The 16,801-nt window shown below is 43.2% G+C and overlaps 1 protein-coding gene across 4 annotated transcripts in view; it reads right to left on the reverse strand.

Annotated features, from left to right (window-relative positions):
* Window positions 1–16,801, reverse strand: part of CFAP58 (cilia and flagella associated protein 58) — a 121,324-nt gene that overhangs the window by 100,222 nt on the left and 4,301 nt on the right. For 2 of the 4 annotated variants that reach the window (XM_013054569.2, XM_045068984.1), the window contains 2 exons: window positions 12,534–12,605; window positions 11,085–11,661 (listed from right to left, as the gene is read on the reverse strand). The exons of 1 other annotated variant lie outside the window; for it this stretch is intronic. Coding sequence is in view for 1 of the 3 variants with exons in the window: in XM_004749299.3 (XP_004749356.1) it covers window positions 4,598–4,606 (9 nt within the window). In the remaining 2 variants the exon portion in view is untranslated. Of the gene's footprint in view, window positions 1–4,597; window positions 4,781–11,084; window positions 11,662–12,533; window positions 12,606–16,801 lie in introns of those variants that run through there. One more of the 4 variants, XM_004749299.3, reaches the window with a different exon arrangement.

The raw sequence follows: 16,801 nt of genomic DNA on the forward strand, positions 1-16,801 counted from the left end.
ACCCAAATACATGGAGGCTAAAGAGCATCCTACTAAATGAATGGTATAACCAGGAAATTAAAGAAGAATTGAAAAAATTCATGGAAACAAATGATAATGAAAACATGACTGTTCAAAATCTGTGGGACTCAGCAAAGGCAGTCCTGAGAGGAGAGTTTGTAGTGATACAAGCCTTTCTCAAGAAACAAGAAAGGTCTCAAATATACAATCTAACCCTACACCTAAAGGAGTTGGAGGAAGAACAGCAAAGAAGGCCTAAATCCAGCAGTATAAGAGAAATAATAAAGATCAGAGCAGAAATCAATGAAATATAAACTGAAGAACAGGAGAACAAATCAATGATACTAAGAGCTGATTCTTTGAAAGAATTAGTAAGACTGATAAACCCCTGGCTAGACTTATCAAAAGGAAAAGAGAAAGGACCCAAATAATAAAATCATGAATGAAAGAGAAGAGATCACAACCAACACCAAAGAAATACAAACAATTATAAGAATATATTATGAGCAACTATATGCCAGCAAATTTGACCATCTGGAAGATATAGATATATTCCTAGAGACGTATAAACTACCAAAACTGAACCAGGAAGAAATAGAAAACCTGAACAGACCCATAACCAGTAAGGAGATTGGCCCAGGGCCAGAAGGCTTCCCAGGGGAATTCTACTAAACATTTAAAGAAGAATTAATACCTATTCTCCTGAAACTGTCCCAAAAAATAGAAATGGAAGGAAAACTTCCAAACTCATTTTATGAGGCCAGCATCACCTTGATCCCAAACCAGACAAAGACCCCATCAAAAAGGAGAATTAGAGACCAATATCCTTGTTGAACATAGATGCAAAAATTCTCACCAAAATACTAGCCAATAGGATCCAACAGTACATTAAATAGATTATTCACCACGACCCAGTGGGATTTATTCCTGGACTGCAAGGTTGATTCAACATCCGCAAATCAATCAATGTGATACAATAAATTAATAAAAGAAAGTACAAGAACCATATAATACTCTCAATAGATGCTGAAAAAGCATTTGACATAGTAGAGCAAGCTTTCTTGATCAAAACTCTTCAAAGTGTAGGCATAGAGGGTACACACCTCAATAACATCAAAGCCATCTATGAAAAACCCACAGAGAATATCATTCTCAATGGAGAAAAACTGAGAGCTTTTCCACTAAGGTCAGGAACACAGCAGGGATGTCCATTATCACCCACTGCTATTCAACATAGTACTAGAAGTCCTAGCCTCAGCAATCAGACAACAAAAAGAAATTAAAGGCATCCAAATCGGCAAATAAGTTAAACTTATGATATGATACTTTATGTGGAAAACCCAAAAGACCCGACTCCAAATCTTCTAGAACTTATACAGGAATTCAGTAAAGTGTCAGGATATAAAATCAATGCACAGAAATCAGTTGCATTTCTATACACCAACAAGAAGATAGAAGAAAAAGAAATTAAGGAGTCGATGCCATTTACAATTGCACCCAAAACCATAAGATACCTAGGAATAAACCTAGCCAAAGAGGCAAAGAATCTGTACTCAGAAAACTATAAAGTACTCATGAAAGAAACTGAGGAAGACACAAAGAAATGGAAAAGTGCTCCATGCTCATGGATTGGAAGAACAAATGTGAAAATGTCTATGCTACCTAAAGCAATCTACATGTTTAATGCAATTTCTATCAAAATACCACCAATCTTTTTCAAAGAAATGTAACAAATAATCCTAAAATTTATTTGGAACCAGAAAAGACTTCGAATAGCTAGAGGAATGTTAAAAAAGAAAGCCAAAGTTGGTGGCATCATAATTTTAGACTTCAAGCTCTATTACAAAGCTGTCATAATCAATACAGTATGGTCCTGGCACAAAAACAGACATAGAGATTAATGGAACAGAATAGAGAGCCCAAAAATAGACTCTCAACAATATGGTCAACTAATCTTTGACAAAGCAGTCAAGAAAGTCCATTGGAAAAAAGACAGTCTCTTCAACAAATGGTGTTGAGAAAATTATATAGCCACATGCAGAAGAATGAAACAGGATCATTTCCTTACACCACACACAAAAATAGACTCCAAATGGATGAAAGACCTCAATGTGAGACAGGAATCCATCAAAATCCTTGAGGAGAACACAGGCAGCAACCTCTTTGACCTCAGCTGCAGCAATTTCTTCCTAGAAACATCGCCAAAGGCAAGGGGAGGAAGGGCAAAAATGAACTATTGGGATTTCTTCAAGATCAAAAGCTTTTGCACAGCAAAGGAAACAGTCAACAAAACCAAAAGACAACTGACAGAATGGGAGAAAATACTCACAAATGACATATCAGATAAAGGGTTAGTATCCAAAATCTATAAAGAACTTAACAAACTCAACACCCAAAGAACAACTAATCCAATCAAGAAATGGGCAGAGGACATGGACAGACATTTCTGCAAAGAAGACATCCAGATGGCCAACAGACACATGAAAAAGTGCTCCACATCACTCGGCATCAGGGAAATACAAATGAGATACCACCTCAGACCAGTCAGAATGGCTAAAATTAACAAGTCAGGCAATGACAGATGCCGGCGGGGACGCGGAGAAAGGTGAACCCTCCTACAGTGTTGTTGGGAATGCAAGCTGGTGCAGCCACTCTGGAAAACTGTATGGAGGTTCCTCAAAAAGTTGAAAATAGAGCTACCCTACGACCCAGCAATCGCACTATTGGGTATTTACCCTAAAGATACAAATGTAGTGATCAGAAGGGGCACATGCACCCAAATGTTTATAGCAGCAATGTCCACAATAGCCAAACTATGGAAACAACCTTGATGTCCATCCACAGATGAATGGATAAAGAAGATGTGGTATATATATATACATACACACACACACACACACACACACACTCTGGAATACTATGCAGCCATCAAAAGAAATGAAATCTTGCCATTTGCAACGACATGGATGGTACTAAAGGGAATTATGCTGAGTGAAATTAAGTCAATCAGAGAAAGACAATTATCATATGAGCTCCCGGATACGAAGAATATGAGAGGCAAAGTGGGGGGTTTGGGAAGTAGGGGAGGAAAAAAATGAAACAAGATGGGATTGGGAGGGAGACAAAGCATAAGAGACTCTTAATCTCACAAAACAAACTGAGGGTTGCTGGGAGGAGGAGGGTATAAAGAGGGTGGTTGCATTATGGACACTGAGGAGGGTATGTGCTATGGTGAGTGCTGTAAAGTGTGTAAGCCTGACAATTCACAGACCTGTACTCCTGGGCAAACAAAACATTATATGTTAATTTTTTTAAAGGGACAAATAAAGGAGAGCTAGAAGGAACAGGAGGAGGAGATGAGGAGGAAAGGGACATGAATGAGTGAGGTTAACAGGGTGAGTGTGGTGGCCAGCACTGTGTGGAGGTGAGAGGGACAGGAGAGTGAGGAACCCAGGAGTGAAGAGGAGGAGGGTGGGAAGGGGATTGTGTATTAAGGGAAGGAGGGAGATTTGCCCAAAGGAAGATGGTGCTTATAAGGGGGAAACAGATGTGGGAGAGGAGATGGAATGATGAGGGACGTGAATGGTGTAGAAGAGATAGAAGGAAGTAGAATAGAATGGGGGCATAATGGCGATGAGAGAAGCGGGAACCAGGCTTTTGGTGGGTGCACAACCTGTGAGGGTGCACAGGGCCCCTCCCTCAATAAGCTCTACCCTTGGTTTAATACTCTGCTGTCTCATTTTGAAATTCTTAATAATTTGTTAACAAGGGGCTCTGTATTTTCATTTTTCATTGAGCCGCACCAATTATGTAGCTGATCCTGGTTGGGACTGACCCTGTGACAGGTGAGATGAGGGAGGACTCATCTATAACTATAACGGGGTGATGGAGGAATAGGGTGGGACCATGGTGAATGGGGACTGTGACCAGCATGTGGTGACAGGGACTGATGGTTGTCCAAATTGCAAATGAGGGTGTTAATGGACAAATAGTCAATAAAGGACTGCAGAAATGACCCCTCATCCATGAGGCTGAAGATGGGATGTACTACAAAGTGGGGGGATGTATGACACTACAAGATTTAACATAGTGGTCAATGACAGGGCATTGGCAATGAGTGAAGAGCTTAATGTGTCACAGCAGGTGATCAGATGATAAGGCATCATGGTGTGACAAGTGGACAAAGATCAGGGAATAAGGGTGACAGTGAGTATCTGTGAAGCCTTCCTCCAGGTGCCCCCAGTCAGTGCGTCTCTCTCCATTGGGTGGTGCCTGTCGCCTAATGGTTCAAAATCTAGGGGTGGGCGCCTGTCATGCGCGAGTCTGGGAACTCGTGAATTTCATACTATGTATGACACAGCGCCAATTTTAAGAGTGGGGGTGGGGTGTGCCTACCCGACCGAAGGAGAGACAGGAGGTAAAGGGGCCAGAACCATCCAGACAGAGGGGTGGGGTAAGGCTGCCGAAGGGGAATAGGATGTTGATGGCCGGGAATGCTGGGATCAGTGGATGTGACAGGGGACAAGTGGATAGTAGGAAAGGACCATGGAGAGGAGTCGAGCGAGACACGACAGAGAGAGGGGCACTGACTCCTGACCTCGGCCATCCTGACGCTCTCTGGGGGTGGCCTCAGAGGCTGCTGTGGTAATCGCAGAAACTGGGCCCGAGTCTGAGGAAGGGGCTGTGCACTTCCCCCAGCGTCTAAAAGGGCGCGGCGTTATTTGTATCCAGTCCGGGAGGTGGGGCAGAAACCCGGCGCTCGGCGCGTCTTCCCGTCGCCTGGCAACCGCCACGCCCTCTAGGGAACCCTAGGACTGAAAGGGGCGGAGCCTGTGGGGCGGGCACCTGGGCTGGGTCTCTTAGAGGCATATGCAAATTATCCCGAATGGGGCGGAACCAAGGATGGGAAGGGGCGGGGCACCCGAGAGGCTTGGGGGAATCTCAAGGTCCGTTTATGAGGCGCTAGGTAGAGAGGGCAGTGGGGCAGATCCCCGGGGACGCTAGGGCCCACGTAGGACCAACGCTTAGATGGAAATGCGGATCAGAGGTTTCTGGAAGGACCGGCAGCCACTCTCTGCTCTCTGTGACAAAGATTCGGTCGCAGGAACAAGAAATAATCTCAGATTGAGTTTTAATTCAACTCTAATGAAGCAGCTTCTGTGTGCAACACACAGAGGGGAAAGTAAGGCAGAGAAGACACAGACTCTGCTTTCAAAGAGTTTAGTCACCAGTAGTGAGAAGAACAGGGTGCAGCCTCGTAGCACTCTAGGAAAACGGATGTGGAGCCACACCGTCACCGTGAAAAGCTACCTTTCATCTGGGGCTCTTTTCTCAAAACCAGATCTTCTCCCTCTCCGCCAAGTGGAGTAAACAGCTTTGCCTTGAAACGTGGAAGACCCCTCTCTAGTATTATCATTTCCCTTTATCCCCAGCCTTACTGCCACCTCTCCTCAGTCCCATAGCTATTCAGGCTACTATGCATGGATATGTATTTTTGAAAAGTGTATACACTTTTATTAGTTTATTTTTTAAATGTTTGACGATGATATTGGACTTACGGATCACCTTATTTTCTACTTTTTTTCACTCCATGTTCTTTTTTTTTTTTTTTAAAGATTTTATTTATTTATTTGACAGAGAGATTACAAGTAGGCAGAGAGGCAGGCAGAGAGAGAGGAGGAAGCAGGCTTCCCGCTGAGCAGAGAGCCTGACGTGGGACTCGATCCCAGGACCCTGAGATCATGACCTGAGCCGAAGGCAGCGGCTTAACCCACTGAGCCACCCAGGCGCCCCTACTCCATGTTCTTTTTTCAGATCTGTCCTTTTGCTGTTATTATTGCAATCCTAGCTTATCACTTCTGATTGCTGCCTAGGATTCCATATTGGACATCCACACTGTGACTTCCATTCCCCAAATGGATACCAACGTCCCCTCCACCTCTCTGATACCACAAACAGAGGAACGATAATCATCCTTGTCCCTGATCTTTTATGGACCTACATGCAATTCCTAGGAAATATATGTCCAGGGATGAGACTGGTAAAGTTAAAGGGGATGCACAGGGCCACCGCGATGGGTTACGCAATCTGTCCCGTACAAAGACATCTAGCCAGGGGGCCTGTGGGGGCTGGAACACAGTTCCTATCTTTGCTATGTCATGTGCCCTGCTGAAGGAAGACATGCCGTTTTCTTCCCACAAAAGCTCTGTTCCCAGGCAAGTCATGAACCTAGAAGACTATAACCATGCAGTGGGTATGCCTTTTCAAAATTCATCTGCTTAGTGGTGGACACTATTTTCCAATGGAACAAATGGTGCCTTGTAGCCTGAAAGAAGTCCTGGGTACTTACCTTCACCAAATATTGCTGGATCACACCCCAGAATTACTGCCTTATACTATGCTCCACTGCATAGTGTAAGGGTTTCTGTCCCCCCACTCCCATCCTTGCCAGTGCTTGGTAGTTTATTCATAAACACTCACATGGTGTTTACTAAGTGCCAGATACTATTCTAAGTGCCTTACAAATCCTGATTCATCTAATTAGCCAATTTGATAAATTCTGTCAATTATCATGGAAGTAATGTCAACATATTTTTGTTTTACTTTGCATCTCTCTAACTACTAGTAAAATTGAACATTTCTTCACACATCCATAAGCTACATGCGGTCACCTTCTGTGAATTGTCTATTTATAGCCTTTGTCTATTTTTCAATTGCTCTTTTTCTTTTTGATTTGATTTGCAAGAGGACTTTGCAAAGTCTGGACATTAATCTACTTTCAAAGACTAGAAACTTGGCTGAAGATAATAATCCTTCATTTTGTAGCCCTTCATCTTTTTTTTTCCTCTTCATATGCCCTTTCAGATAATTTAACAAGTCCTTCTCAACAGCCCCAAGGCCATAAAAGTTTTCTCTATTGTTCTCTTCCATTAGTTTCATAGTTTTATTTTTTAGCATTTAGTTCTTTAGTCCATTTGGAGTTCACTTTTGCATATGGTGTGAGCTAAGGATCCAATTTTTTCCTCAATGGAGTGAGCCCATTTTCAGCATCTTGGTTCCCACATATAGATGGGTCTGTTCTGACCTCTCTGGTTTGCTCCTGCGCCAGTACCGCAAGGTTTTATTATGGTGGTTTTGTAGCCAGTCATCAAGATTGGAGGGCAAGGGGCACCTGGGTGGCTCAGTGGATTGAGCTGCTGCCTTCGGCTCAGGTCATGATCTCAGTGTCCTGGGATCGAGCCCCGAATTGGGCTCTCTGCTCAGCAGGGAGCCTGCTTCCCCCTCTGTCTCTGCCTGCCTCTCTGCCTACTTGTGTTCTCTCTCTCTGTCAAATAAAATAAATAAAATCTTTAAAAAAAAATTAAAAAAAAAAAAGATTGGAGGGCAAGTCCCCCAACCCTACTTCTGTCAAGACTGCACTGGCTTCTCATGAACCTCCATCACCCCATATAATTTTCAGGATGCTTTTCAAGTTCCTCATGAGAAATCTTAATTGGAACATTACTGAACATGGGAGAAATTCACATTCGTACAATTATATCTCATTGATAAATGGAGATTGTATAGCTGTTGACAAATGTGACGTAATATGGCTGAGGTATACTGTGCATGGAGGTGATGGGTGAGGTGGAAGATGAAGCTGGAGAAGCGGCCTGAACCAAACTGCAAGCACAGCTAAGAGAAATGAGGCAAGCATAGGGCTGCAACACAACTCGGGCTGCGTGGTGTGTTTACAGGAGACCTGTTCACACTGTGGGACTATCAGGTTGTGGGACCACCACGATCCAGAGAGACCCCATAACATCCCGGAAGGTGCATAAGGACAGAGAAAGATGGGGTGCCTGGGTGGCTCAGTGGGCTCAGGGAGCCTGCTTCCTCCTCTCCCTCTGCCTGCTTCTCTGCCTACTTGTGATCTCTCTGTCAAATAAATAAATAAAATACTTAATCAAAACAAAACAAAAAACAGAGAAAGACTTAGAGGGCCCAGGCCACCCATCATATCTTGTCCTGGAATCTGTTGTGGTGCTATGTCTTCCCATTTCCCAACAATCCCCTGAAGGATTATTTTACAAGCAGATGACCTGCCAAGGTGACAGAAATTCAATCCAGAAAGTTTTTTTAAAGCGCTGGCTATACTGTAGGTACAAGAATGCCCAGGGGAGCCACAGAACTAACTAAGGCAGAGACACAGCCCTTTGCATTCACGATCTGGCTTTGGGGGAAAGAGAGAAAGGAAAGTCTGCAATTAATTCTAACACTATACGATGGTCTAGATCATCTAGAACATGCCATGCCAATAGTGAGCACAATGGGTGCTCTGGCAATCTAGACACTGATGCCTGAGAGCTTCCCTTGCAGCATAGGGACAAAGAGAGAGAGAGAGAGAGAGAGAGAGCAAAAGAAAGGAAATCAAGGAACCGTAGGAAGTGGAAAGGAACATGCCACGTTCAAATCACAGGGAAGAGATGCAGGTGGACATCAACTTGGATGGCTGAATGGATGAAAGGATCGGTGGTTGGACAAATTAATTGCTGCTGATGAAAGAGAGTGCTTCGTTTCCCTTCTGTTGTTGTAATAAAAAGGAGCACTAGGTGGCAACATATTACCAAAAGTCCTCACCTTTGAAAGTCTCAAGGAGACACTCAGTCCGCCAAGATTGGGTCAGACCCTAATTTTAGGCAAGAAGGCTTCTGTCAATTTCATTTCTCATTACAACCCCTTAATTTATTTAGTGACCGTCTACTATATGCCCAACCTATGTTGCATACTGTGTGGAGAATATAAAAGGAGCTGAAGAAAGACTCTCCTCCTATGGGAGCATAGGGAAATCAAAACATATATGGAACCCCTCCCCCATACAAAAAATTTTTAAAACAGTCCAAGGTTGGATGTCCTAAGCATTGAAATGAGGATGTCGGAATATAATATCCAGTGTAATCTGGACCCTTTAACTTTCTAGTGTCTTCCTTCTCCCACAGCTGCCTTCTTACCCCAGTGGCTTCTTTAAATTCTTCGTACATGTCATGTTCTCTCCCAATGCTTGGAGTTCACAGAAGCGGATCTTTCTGTCCCGTATACTTGACGCGTCCTCTTCACCTGGCTGACTTCCACCCACCCTTCCTTCAGACCTCACTTTCTCAGGGAGATCTTTTCTGACCAGCTTTCAACACCAGATTACCTTTACAAGTACCATGTATTCTGTTTCTTGGACGCCCCCTGAAATGGTAATGAATCAAGTATTCACAGAAATAGTTGCTTAATGTCTCTTCTCTACCAGACTATCAAATAACAAGAAGACAAAGATCATGTATATCTTGTTCAGCTCTGTCTCCATTGGTGTTGTAGACTGCACCATGTCCCCCTAAAATTCATACGTTGAAACCCTAACCCTCACTTGCCAGAATGTGACTATATTTGGAGATACAGCCTTTAAAGAGGTGACTGGGTAAAAATAAGGCCATTAGGGTAGGGTAAGCCTAACACAATCTAAATTGTATCCTTATAAAAAGAGGAAATTTGGACCACAAAAAGATACCGGGGATTCATGTACACAGAGGAAAGACACAGTAAGACCACCATCTGCAGGTCACTCAAAGAAACTAGACCCACTGACACCTTGATCTTGGTCTCCTAGCCACCAGAACCATAAGATATTTCTTGTTGTTTAAGCCACCCAGTTGGTGGTTCTTTGTTATAGCAGCCCAGCAAACTAATATAAGTGGCCATCATTCCTCTCAGTTTAAAACTATTAAGTGAATGTCTATTGAATTAGTTCTAAAATAAGAAAGAAAAGTGAGGGATGGCATAAGAGGGACAGCTATATGGTAGACTTAGCCCCTGAACTTGACCTTAAATGATACAGATGGATTAGAGACATGTAACAAAATTGAAGGAATCCCAAGTACGGGAAGGATCATTGGGCAGGAACAAGGCAAGAATACAAAAATCCTGCTATAGGGAAGCTGGGGTCCCTCTCAGAGGCCAGTGGACACTAATGTTGATAAGAAGGCATGGGTGAACGCAGAGAAGTGCCTGCAAACTCGAAGATGAGGGATGGCCAAAGACACACCCATTCGCTCTGCCACATAACTTGAATATATGATCATGAACTGTAATACCTCTGCAAAGCTCTTTCTTTAAACCTGGATATAAGTGCCTCCCACGGTATCCTCCTAGGATTTCTAAGCTATGTGTTGTGACTCCTTAACTCCAGAGTTATATACTAGCGTTCACCTCCATAGCAGCCAGCGAGGACATAAAGTTAAACTCTAGAAAAGCAGAAAGAAACACTGAGGTGTGGTCCTACGTGGCACTAACCAGCCCTAAAGGAAAGCAACTGGGCCCTAAAGGAAACCTACTCCTCTAAGGGATCAGAGAGGTCCTGGAGGCAATTTAGGGGGGAGTCCGAACAGCCCACAATCCCCTTCTCTGAGACTAGTAACTCCCACCAGGAAGTATATTCTTCCCAGAAGTCAAAGTATTATAGATGGCCCTATCTGACTCCCTGGGGCCATAGCTGAAAGGGTCGGGGTAAAGACCTGACCCACAAGAGGTCAATTCCATTCATTTTCCTGGGGATCTGTAATTGGGGTCAAGAGTTGCAAGCCACTCATTGCTGGAGCCTGGAACTGAGCCTGTGAACCCTGGGAGAGGCAGAGAAAGGTAGGCTGAGTAGAGGGAAGAATAAAGCAAATGAAAGTGGAGGGGAATCCACAGGCCCAAGAGAAGAAGGTCACAATCCCAGGAAGGCCCAGCAATACCTACTTGAGTTCTGCCAGATCCAACCAAACTCCTAACAAACCCGCCTCATTTCTTTAAGCTACATGGAGTTAGTTTCCCTTCCCTATACTCCCCCAAACCCCAAAGCCCTGATCAACACAAACCCTGTTTATGCAGACATTCTTCTGATGTTGCTTGAATTTAGAATCCATGAAATCTAAACACTGTATTTGGGGCCCCAAACAGCAGGGTGGAAACTGCTCCAGTCATCCGATCTAACATTTCTCCTCCTGGCTGTTGAGAAGATTAAAAGCCCACGTGTAACCAAAAAGTGTTAGCACTTATCAGCCTACCCCCCTGCTCACCTCGGATGGCAGAACGGAGTCCCAGCTGGCCGGTGCTCTCCAAAACTGTGCGGGCTATGTTTTATTCCTTTAATCTGCTCTTTTTCCTGCCTGCCATAGACCGAACTTCACAGAACATTTGTTGAGCATTTGACATCGGTTCCCAAAGCGTCTCCATACAAACTCCCCTCTTGACACCAGCTACAAAGCTCGAAGCTCAGGCAGATTCATCAGGAAGATGGAAAGATCGGCCATGAGGTAGGAGCAGTGGGCAACATCCCCCTACCCCCCTCAACCCCCAACCCCCCCACCCCCATCCCCCCAAACCCCCCTGCGGGCGATCGTTTTTTACCAGAAGGGGATGGCAGTATCACTGTCACCCAACCTGCCTTGCATTTTCTTGGCTTAACAGCAACTGTGCTTCTCCTAGTCGGATTCCTTTTGGGTCTGACTGGCTCATGCAGCTGGTGCTCCTACCAGAGAGGCCAGGCCTAGACTGCAGCCTGATGCCTGCTGAGAGCCAGTGAAGACTTCCGCAAACCCACTGGCTGACCACATTAGTTAAAAAGACTGAGGAGCTCCATGCAACCTGTTCCCACTACAAATGAATAATTAAATTGAATAAATAAATGAGTGAGAACAAATAATTTTTTATTAAAAATCCAAGCACAAATCCCTTTGACGGTGGGCCAGTGCTCTCCCACTGGCTATTCCCCGAAAGCACCATATTTTCGAACACCTCTAGCCTTTCCATATGCTGGTTCCTCGTCAGGAATATCCTATGACTCCTTCCAAGTCCAGTTAGCCTTCTCAAAGCTCAGCTTAGTGTCATCTCCTCCAGGAAGTCTTCCCTAATTAGGAACTCCTCCTTTGTGTTGCTAGAAAACCTCTGTGTCACTGTCAATACACAATACTGTATCCATGTGTTTATTTCTGTCTTCCCCACCAGGCTAAAAGGACCAGTATTTTTTCTTTAAATATATTTATGGTGCTTGGGGCACCTGGGTGGCTCAGTGGGTTAAAGCCTCTGCCTTCAGCTCAGGTCATGATCCCAGAGTCCTGGGATCGAGTCCCACATCAGGCTCTCTGCTCAGCGGGGAGCCTGCTTCCCCCCCATCTCTCTCTCTGCCTGCCTTTCTGCCTACTTGTGATCTCTGTCTGTCAAATAAATAAATAAATAAAATCATATATATATTGCTGACCCAGAAGAGAAAGTTTGATGAAGGAAGGAAAAACACAACTCACTTACACACTCAGGCATACAGCAGCTAGTCTTGGAGTGACTCAAGGAAGTTAAAAGCCATTGGAACACAAACATTTGGGATCCTAAGGTAGTTAACCAAAATCATCTCCAGGTACCCAGCAGGTCCCCCAGCAGAAGTATGAAGGATTACAGTAAAACCATTTATCTCCTGTCTTCCCCTATCCATGATACAAGTGCCAAAGCTTGAACCAAATGTTTTTTCTTACCCACATGCCCAGATGCACAGTAGGTTCTCAATGAAAATTGACAACTCCCTTCTCATAGCTGCAGACAAGCACCTAGGAAACAAAACTATTTGTTATATTAAAGGAATAAACTCTCCTTTCTACCCTGTGGGCAGGTTTCTTTCTTTCCCATCTCTGCTGCCAGATCTACTGTACGATTTCAGCAGCGGAACATGACCGCTGAGCTACTACTGAGAACAGGTGTTCTCAGAGACAACAATGAGAAGGAGGCAAAAGCCTTGAGCCCCTCTTCCCACCCCCCAAGGAGCTTGAAACCCAGCTGAAGCTGAGCAGAACCATTCAAACCTCCAGGACAGCAGAGACCAGTCTAAATCGACATTGTATTTTTAGACTCTAGCACCAGAGTCTACCAACTTTTTCTGTAAAGAACCAGATTAAGAAATACTGTGGGCTTCACAGGCCACATGGTCTCTGTACTCAGCTCTGCTATTGGAGCGTGAAAGCAACCGCAGACAGTACAGAAATGAATGGGCATGGTTTTGATCCAGTAAAACTTTATTTACAGAAACAGGTGGCACTCCGGAGTTGGCCTGCCAGCCACCATTTGCCAACTCCTGATTTAGCACAATGCCTGGCATGCGGTAGGTGCTCAAATATTTATTGAATGAATGAATGCATAAATGAATGACTGAGGAATGAGAAAAGGCAGATTTTTTCCTAGGATTACAGCTTGGTGGTTTAAAGTCCCAGCACAGGGCTCCTGGGTGCCCCAGTTGGTTGAGCATCTGCCTTCAGCTCACGTCATGATCCCAGAGTCTTGAGATGAAACCCTGTCTCCTTGCTCAGTGAGGAATCTGCTTCTCCCTCTCCCTCTACTCTTCCCCTGCTCCTGCTCGCTCGCTCTCTCTCTCAAATAAATAAGTAAAATCTTCAAAAAAATAAAAAAGAAGCCCCAGTGTACCATCTTTAGACATTAACTACAGGGAGAGTAATGAATTCCTACTGACCAGAAATAAGTTTGATAGAAATTATCTGACCAACTTCCCCACTCCAAGTGCTGTGTGTTTGGAAATTTGACATGTATAAACCACTAACAGCTTTTGTAACAGAGATGTGAGCTAAAAGAGTGGTTTAAAGAAGGATTTTTGGGGGGTGCCTAGCTGGCTTAGTCAGTGAAGCTTGAGACTCATAATCTCGGGGTTGTGAGTATGAGTCCCATTCTGGGTGTAGAGATCACTTATGAATGATTTTTTTTTTTTTTAAGTAGGCTCCATGTCCAGTGTGGAGCCCAGTGCAGGGCTTGAACTCATGACCCTGAGGTCAAGACCTGAGCTGAGATCAAAAGTCGGTGCTTAATTGACTGAGCCACCCAGGCACCCCAAGAATAAAAATCTTTAAAAAAAATTAAAACAAGCATTTTTTTTCTCTTTCTCTGAATCATAACTCATCAGTCAGTTGTAGCCTGCATTTTTATTTTCAAAAAAGGGTAAGAGATGTGTAGAGAAAGAAGGGGGACTATATCAGAGTGTCTCACATGTAATAAGCATGAGGATTGTTTTTAAGGAATTTGTCTTTCAATTATAACACACTTTGATGTGTGAGTATATTGCGTTCTGAGGTGAAGTATATTTTCAAAAAAGTTTGGAAAACATTTTAACCATTGTAATCTCATTCTTGGGGAAATTCAGTGTAGTTGTACGCTTGAAGGGGATTTACTTTGAACAGAAAGATATAGCATAGTGGTTAAGGTCAAGATTCTGGAGCCAAAGTCCCTGGTTCAAATCCTGACATGCAGTCTCAAGCATGTTACTTGGCCTTTGTGGGCCTCGTTTTCTTCATCTGTTAAATGGGAATAATGCTACTGATACCTTCTGTGTAGGGTTACTACAAGAATGAAACAAGTCGTTATATGTAACGTGCTTAAAGGATTGCATAACCGCCTGGTAAAAATTTTATCTACTATCCTGTCACTAACAACGTGACCTAGTCTCTCTGGGCTTCACTTTTTTTGGTAAAAAATCTCTAATCTGCTGGTTCCAAAATTCCTAGAAAAAGGAGGAATTCCCAGCACAGACCTTGGACAAAGAAATAGCCAAATGTAAATCATCTGTGCTGTTCAATGGACTCATCTGTGGTCTCAGCAAAGCAGCCTGCTCCAATGAAATGCTCTGGAAACCAACTTGTTATCACCTCATGAAACTGCACATGAAGATGTATTCATGATGGCAAGAGATCGACCAAATCAAGGAAAATGCTCTTTTTTTCCCATCCATCACTCTGTTCATGACTAGCACTGGCTTCCTGTTTCTCCCATTGTCATGTATTTTATTCCACAAACTGGGATAATCACCGCTGGGGGTGAACAGGAAATCTGTCCCCCTGTTGGTCTGGATTTTTTTTTTTTTAATATTCTTGATTGTAAAGTCCAGTGTGAGACTGCCCTGCAGCTGGTCTGGTGTTGGTCTATTGTCACCTTTCACTGTGGAATTTGAGGTGACATCTGGCACCTTAGGCTATGGAAAGAATTCCATTTACCTTCACACACACACACACACACACACACACACACGAGAAACAAGCCAACAGAAAAATGGGTAACCTTCTGACTATCTACAAATGAAGAAATAAAAATGGCCAATAATTATGTTCCGTTCAGCCTCACTTGTCACTAAAGAAGTACACATCAACACACTGAGATATGTTGTACCTATGAAAGAAGCACACTAGAAGAACCTGGGTGGCTCAGTCGGTTAAGTGTCTTGACTGGATTTTGACTCAGGTCATGGCCTCAGGGTCGTGAGATGGAGCATTGCATTGGGCACCAAGTTCAGCATAGAATCTGTTTGAGATTCTTTCCCTTTCCCCCTACTCCCCCTGCTCACATGCTCTATCTCTCTCTAAAATAAGTAAATAAAACCTTTTTTAAAAAAGGATTGTTTCAAAAAAAGAAGAAAAATTTTTAAAAAGCACCCTAGGTGAAGTTAGGAAATAGCCAGTGCTGGAAAGGATGTGGGGAAACAATCGTTCTCACACTTTAGCAATGAGAGCCTAAATGGGTGAGAACAGCTTTGGAGGATGCTTTTGCAATATGTACATCACCTTCGCTTAGACCCAAAACTATCAAAACATTCAACCAACACAGACTTCTCATTTGAGAAAAATAAACCCCCTATTTGTTTCAGTCTCTTGTAGTCTCAAACCCATACGAAATGACAGTCAGGTATTCTGTCACTTGCCACCAATCACATTCCAAATTGACAAGTTAAAAACAACAAACAAACAAACAGGTGAAAAAAGGCATCCTTATCATCCTTATCCTGCACTAACTTGAACATGACATTTCCAATATTTCCCCATTAAGCATGATACTCGTTTGGGGATTGAACTTCACTCCTTTTATTTTTATCATGCTATAGGAGTCTTTAATTATATTTTGATATACCACTGGAATTCAGTATTAATATCTGAATCAGGATTTCTGAAAGAGTATTTGTAAGTGAGATTAATGTCACTTCTCTTTATTGCCCCCCCCTTTTAAGATTGTATTTATTTATTTGAGAGAGAGAGAGAGAGAGCAGGGAAAAGGGCAGACGGACAGGGAGAATCCCAAGCAGATGCCACACTGGGCATGGACCCTGAGATTGTGACCTGAGCTGAAACCAAGAGTTGGACATGTAACAGACTGAGCACTCCCTTCCCCTTTTTAATGTTATTATTGGATTTTTATTTTTAAGATTTATTTATTTATTTATTTATTTGACAGACAGAGATTACAAGTAGACAGAGAGGCAGTCAGAGAGAGGAGGAAGCAGGCTCCCTGCTGAGCAGAGAGCCCGATGCAGGACTTGATCCCAGGACCCTGAGATCATGACCTGAGCTGAAGGCAGCAGCTTAAGCCACTGAGCCACCCAGGTGCCCCTTATTATTGGATTTTTGACTGATACATTATTACTGCCTAATAAGAAAAGAATTCCAACCACTGAGGGTTTTTTTAGTGTAAATGACTTTTTATTTCTATATATTGTATTTGTACTCTTTGAATTTGCCTATTTTTTCATAGTACTATTTCTATTGTTTTATCTTTTTTAATAATTTTCTCTTTGTAATTATAGTGAACATAACTATTTCATAGTCTTTTTCAAACTGTTCTATTGTATAGAGTTCTTAAGAGGCGAATTCTCTTGTTATACCTACCAATCTCCCATCCCTCATGCGGTTCATTCCCTAGTTTATAATTTCTTACTATAAACTCATCTCCAGTAGGGGTTGTTTATGCTGCGAGAGATCAG

This window comes from Mustela putorius, unplaced genomic scaffold (assembly GCF_011764305.1).
Source record: "Mustela putorius furo isolate JIRA1106 unplaced genomic scaffold, ASM1176430v1.1 tig00003909_pilon_pilon_pilon, whole genome shotgun sequence".
Classification (NCBI taxonomy): domain Eukaryota; kingdom Metazoa; phylum Chordata; class Mammalia; order Carnivora; family Mustelidae; genus Mustela; species Mustela putorius.